General features: G+C 32.4%; 1 protein-coding gene across 15 annotated transcripts in view; it reads left to right on the top strand.

Annotated features, from left to right (window-relative positions):
• The window catches only part of SYNCRIP (synaptotagmin binding cytoplasmic RNA interacting protein), a 21,872-nt gene extending 19,226 nt beyond the window's left edge, over positions 1 to 2,646 (top strand). For 10 of the 15 annotated variants that reach the window (XM_034408929.3, XM_034408927.3, XM_034408926.3 and 7 more), the window contains one exon: positions 19 to 2,646. In XM_034408929.3, coding sequence (XP_034264820.1) covers positions 19 to 60 — 42 coding nt within the window. In that variant the 3' untranslated portion in view covers positions 61 to 2,646. The remainder of the gene's footprint in view (positions 1 to 18) is intronic. The other 5 variants (XM_034408930.3, XM_034408928.3, XM_087882556.1 and 2 more) reach the window with 1 other exon arrangement.
• Positions 2,647 to 5,739: the final 3,093 nt, after the last annotated feature.

Genomic DNA, 5,739 nt, shown 5'->3' with positions numbered 1-5,739 from the left:
CTTTTGTTACCTGGCTAGCAGGGAAAAGGGGTCGAGGCCGGTCCTGACCTGTTACAATGAAGACTGACTTGCTAAGTGGGATTACACCAGAAGCTTGCAGTGGAGTAATGGTAAGGAAATCAAGCAACCTTAAGTATTTCGGCTGTATAGGAGCAAATTATTTTGTAGAAGATCCTTCGTGTGAAGATCATGGAATCAAATATGGGACACTTGGACTTTGATATAAATTTCTATTAAGTTTTCTCTGCAGTGCAAATTATAATTCTAAAGCTAATATTTTCCCAATGTGTTCAACAAAATTTATCTATAGCATGGCCTCTTAATAAATGTTCTGTTCTTTAAAGAAAAAGAAAAAAAAAAAAAAGGAAAGACCTGTCTACTTAAAGTAGAATTTCCCTGTTGTTTTTAAAGTTGGATCCCTGAAGTGGTATTCTCTTACTGCTCTGAACATTTTATTGCAGTGATATTAGCTGAATACCATTACTGGTATCCTTAATTCTTATTTCTGCTCATCAAGGTTAATCATGGTTGTCTATATGGTAATCACTTTGAAATGTATTCAGATAACAGCGGTTTCAGGTGTAATCATCAAAGCTGGTTGGTCAGGCATTCCAGATAGTGGTTCTTTTCAGAACCTTTTTTTAAAGGGTTGGTTAACTACCTCAGTAGCAGAGGATTGAACTATACCCTATCTGTACTGTACATAGAAAATCTTTGTAGATAAAATCAAGGCTTGTTTAATTTTGACAAGAGGGTAAAATATATACCAAATGTAACATTCTAAGTTGCCTTTAATTTCAGAGGCTTTGTAAAAGATTCCCTCCTGTCCATCGTAACAGGCCTTGTTTTTGTCGTATTTTGTGGCTGAAAAAGCAGCCTTGCTTCTTCAGATATTGTAGTTATTTGGATGTATAATAGTTTAGCAAGATGTTACTTTTTGTAAAACATCAAATGTTAAAAAAAAGTGCATCAGCAACTTGTACTAAATACTGCAGTGTCCCTTTATAAAAGGTCAGACTAAAACTGACAGCTGTACAGTGAAGCCTGACATTTGGATATTTTGAAGTTTTTCATAAATCATAGAAAATAGTATATGGCTGTAGTTTAGCTTTTTAGGTAAAGGTATGTTTTCTCATTAGTGCATTTCTTACTGCTGATTGCTGTAAAAACAAGCAGATCAGCTTTCCATTTTCTCTTTATGCAGATCATGATAATCTGTAGAGTAGAATACAATCATTTGTGCTATGTTTTAATTTTCTAAAGCACCTTGATGACAGTGAGTGTTAAGTGGTGAAGCATCCTCTATTGAATCACTCTTCCAAAAAGTTCTATCAAGTCCAACTATGCATAGGTAAGATACACTATGATCTAATACGGACTTCACAGAAAGAGCTTTTGTTATACCTTCCCCAAAGGGATACTGCAGTTGTTACTTACCTGTAGGCACCACAATAAGATCTGAGACACCGAATTAAGGTTTTATACACACCAGTTCCCCAGTAAATGAAAAAAATTTAAAAAAAAATAGATGTCATATGTTAAATTGCTCATTGCAAACAATCATTTTGCATTCCTGCAAATAAAATTGTTTTATACTGTAAGCTGGAGGCAAGTGTAACTTATTTTTGTAATAAAGTTTTTATTTTTTTTATGTGTCATTAATATAAATGTGTGTTAGTGCAGAAATCTTCTGGTTTAAAAACTCGTGCGCACACATTTCAGTATGTTTACTTGTATTTACATTTTTTAGAATAGTCATTTCCAGTAGTCTGTCTCTCACATTAATTGAATTTTTGTTATATTAATAAACCATTTTAGTATATTGTATGTCAATTACTGGGATAGCTGGGACATAAAGTGTAATTTAAAATTTGTCAAGTATTCATGGGAATATGTAAATGTGCCTTGCTAGTTAAGAGAAAAGCTACGTGGCTGATGATAAAAAGTCATTGCTTAATGAAACACCTATTGCCACAGTTTCATATGCTGCCCATGGTAAAGTTCTACTTTCCATATTTGAATAAGAAATATGAGTGTTGCATCAGCTTCTAAAATCTTAAACTTGATAGGATGAGGTTTATGGAATTTAGGTTTGCTAAATGTAGCCTTAAATTTTGATTTCATTGTAATCCTTGGTATTGGCAATCCCAGTGCCAAGGAGGTTGAAATGCTCCCTTCAATGAGGTTGTAGTGCCAACTGGCATCTTTACTGTCATGGTTTAATGAAGAGCACTGTCAAGGTGTTCATGCCAAATCTGACCTGATTCTTTATAGGAACTTTAGAAAGTGGGAATACCATTTTAACTTGGATCTTCCCAATCCCTCCCATTGCTGAAAAACAAACTTCTTAAAAGTTTTCAAGTGTAACTGATTTTGACTGGGGGGGATAAATGATTATTTATTCAGAACAAATATTGATGCAGATGAAAAATGAAAATTTATAATAATATGGAAGCTGAAATTTTAATCACATGTCCGCAAGAGAAGGTGGGCTATAGGATACATGTCAAAATGGACTGGAATTGACTTACCTGTAGAGTTTGTAAGCAATGGTGAGTAATAAGTAACAGAATCTTGACAGTGTTCTCGAATAATTATGAATTCAAGCCATTCTGACTTTTACAATTAAACATTATTTGCACTGTTCTGACATTGGTGCAGTTTTTTTAACAGTATAATGATAAAGCTACCGTAAATGCATGTGGAAACTTGTATTGTGGAAAAATTGATCTTTTAAGAGAAAATGTTAATTTTGAAAATTTTAAAGTTGAATATGTAAAGGAAATGAGATTTCACTAATGGATATATAGATATTTGATTTTAGATGACACTGAATTGATCATGACGGATGTCAATGTTGTAGATCACATCAACATTTATTGAAGTTATCAGGATATGATGCTTATGAAATATCACACATCCTGATGTCATATTAAGACAGATTTACTATTGTATTACAACAGGAATGTTGGAGGTATATAATTCTGTGTTAGTTTATATATTAATGAAGGTATTTGTGTTCCAGAATTGAGTAGCTTATACAAGTTACTTTTGCAGCTTATAGAAGCCCAAGGATTGGAACTAGTCTATTTTAATGAAAAATAGTATTTCTTGGAAGCCATGTTTAAAGCAAGTATTCTAGACATTACAGTCTATATTACACAGCATATAGCTGAACTAAAGTGAACTTAATAAGCAACTATGTTTGCAAACATTAGTGAATATAAGAAGTGATGAGTAAACTAACTGTGATCGTTTATACTCTAACAAATACTCTTATATCAGATAGTATATAACTGAGCTTGGCTGAAATAGAAAAAAAAATCTGGAAATCCCAGGGTTTATAAACTAGATGTGGGAGCTTAAAAAATCCTGAAAGAAGGCAATTGCAACTATTTGAATAGCTTGCTATGTATTGGCATGATCATCAAAAATTAAACACAATTTAAGACAGTCTTTATAGAATATTCTGACAAGAAATCATTAACTGAGAAATGTCAGCTACGTAAAGGTATCCTGAAATTCTCTGCCCTTTGGTATACAAGATGACACTTAAAGAAAACTGTAAAAAAGTATGCATATATTTTTGATAGTCCTTGGTAGAAAATTACATTCTATGAAGTAAATAGGAGGGGTGATGTTAAGCATACTTTATTACAGTAAAAGGTGAAAAAAAATCACACATTGGAAATTAAACTCAAATGATGATTCCAAAAAAGGATATTCCTTAAAAATGAAATAGTTGTAAATTGCTTAAGATTGTACAATTTACTTTTGAGATTAGAATCAGTATTTGCTTATAAGTTAAATATGAATGACTAACTGGATGCTACATTTAATCAAGCAATGAGTTTGGTTGAATTTAATTGCTGCAAAAGAAACAAACCTATGACATTGTATGTACTATAGTTGTGTTATGCCACAGTATTCCAGTGAAAAATTACACCTTAATACTTTTTAGAACAAAATTTCAAGATGTTATATAAAGTGTATACTGCTTCCCCCCAAAAAAGACTTGGAATTCTAGGAATAGTACATGCGTGGAAACACTTAGAAACATAAAGTTAAACAATGTCATACATATTTAATCCTAATATTCACACACCCTTCTAGAATAGGGATATGTTAGTATGATTGTCTGCTATTCTGAAGAAGTGCACAAACAATGCAGGTAAGTAGGTAATAACATTTCAGTATGTGTGAGTTAAAACAGGTGAGATAAAATTCTTAAATGGAAGGAATTCCATTTTATCCCATCTGCATACAAAAGACGGGAAGAAGGAAAATTTGACAGTATTCTGCCTAGCACACTAACTCACATTCAATTTGGAAATGTTCATGAATTCACAGATACAGAGATTGGGTTAAAATGATGCAAGTTGCCCTTTGAAATGTTCTCCCCCTAGAAGCAAGGTGAGCTCCCTTTCCAGGCCTTTTAGAAAGGTCTGTAGGCCTGGCTGTGCTGCCAACAGAGGAGCACATAATTGTGGAGACATAAAACATGCTAATTATATATAGCTTTTGTGTTTTTTATGCCTACATTTACACCACCCAGAAATGTTCTATAAGGGAAATTGGCGGTTTCTAAATGTGATCTATATAGATTAGCCTAGGAATAGAAAAACCATTCACAGAATATTAATATACGAGACTCTATCTTGAACGCAGAATGTAACTGCTTTAATAATCCACTGTACTCCAAACGGAATCATGAATTCTATGCCAGTACCAAAGCACTTATTTGTAGTGGGACTACAGGCTGGGACACGGTATATGAGAAAAGTACATGTACAGACATTTGGATGGTTGTGTCAAGAATAACCAGACTTGCATTAGTTTTTAAGACTATTCAAATGAAACTCGTATTTGCTATTTGGGGGTGCCCATTTTGTATAGTTTGCATTTATACACTGCTCAAAAAAAGAAAGGGAACACAAGCAGAAGACATCTGTGATCTGAATGAAATAGCCTTATTAAATACTTTGTTCATTACATACAGTAGTTTTGTGTTCCCTTTATTTTTTTGAGCAGTATATTTAGTAGTTTAATTCTGAAAGTACTTTTAATTTTTGTTAGATATTGACCATTTCATTGTAAGCTAAAGTACAAAATGTATATGTTTTGTTAAAATAACCTAATGAATTTTCTGAAAGAAAAATGTCAGATAAAGAAACTACAGTACTTTAAATTAGTTTTGGTTTTAAACGTCCCAAGTCATGGGTTAGATTGGGAATATGGCATGATGATGAGTACTATGCTTTTTGTTCATGCTATAAAACAAAAGCTTAAAAAGATTTTTTTAAAGCTTATACTTAATTATCTAGGTCACACTGCATACATAGCAAGCCAAATTAGGTTTATCAAAGAAGCTATTTTTCCTGTGAGTAAATTTTATATGAATTTTGATTTGCAGAATAATAGTTACCATTATGGATGACAGCATTATTAAAAGAAAACATCCTAGCATAAGTATGTGACATAAAACCATCTTTCAATATAATGCAATTACTTAAAACTTTAAAATACAAAAAGTTTCAAATACGTTTTAATACCTCAAAGAAGGAGTGTTACACTGTTAGCATTAATAACTAAAGACTTTCCATAAATGGAGTTCCCCATAGAGAAGGCTGGGTTTCCTGTTCTCATGAATCTAATTTCATTGGATAAAGGGCATGACAAATGTCCAAAAATTTCCACTAGGGCCAAGAAAATTTTAAATATTCCTTTAAATATTTCAAA

Source organism: Pantherophis guttatus, chromosome 1 (assembly GCF_059756535.1).
Source record: "Pantherophis guttatus breed Tessera chromosome 1, ASM5975653v1, whole genome shotgun sequence".
NCBI classification, from domain to species: domain Eukaryota; kingdom Metazoa; phylum Chordata; class Lepidosauria; order Squamata; family Colubridae; genus Pantherophis; species Pantherophis guttatus.
This window is presented reverse-complemented; position numbering and strand designations above follow the sequence as displayed.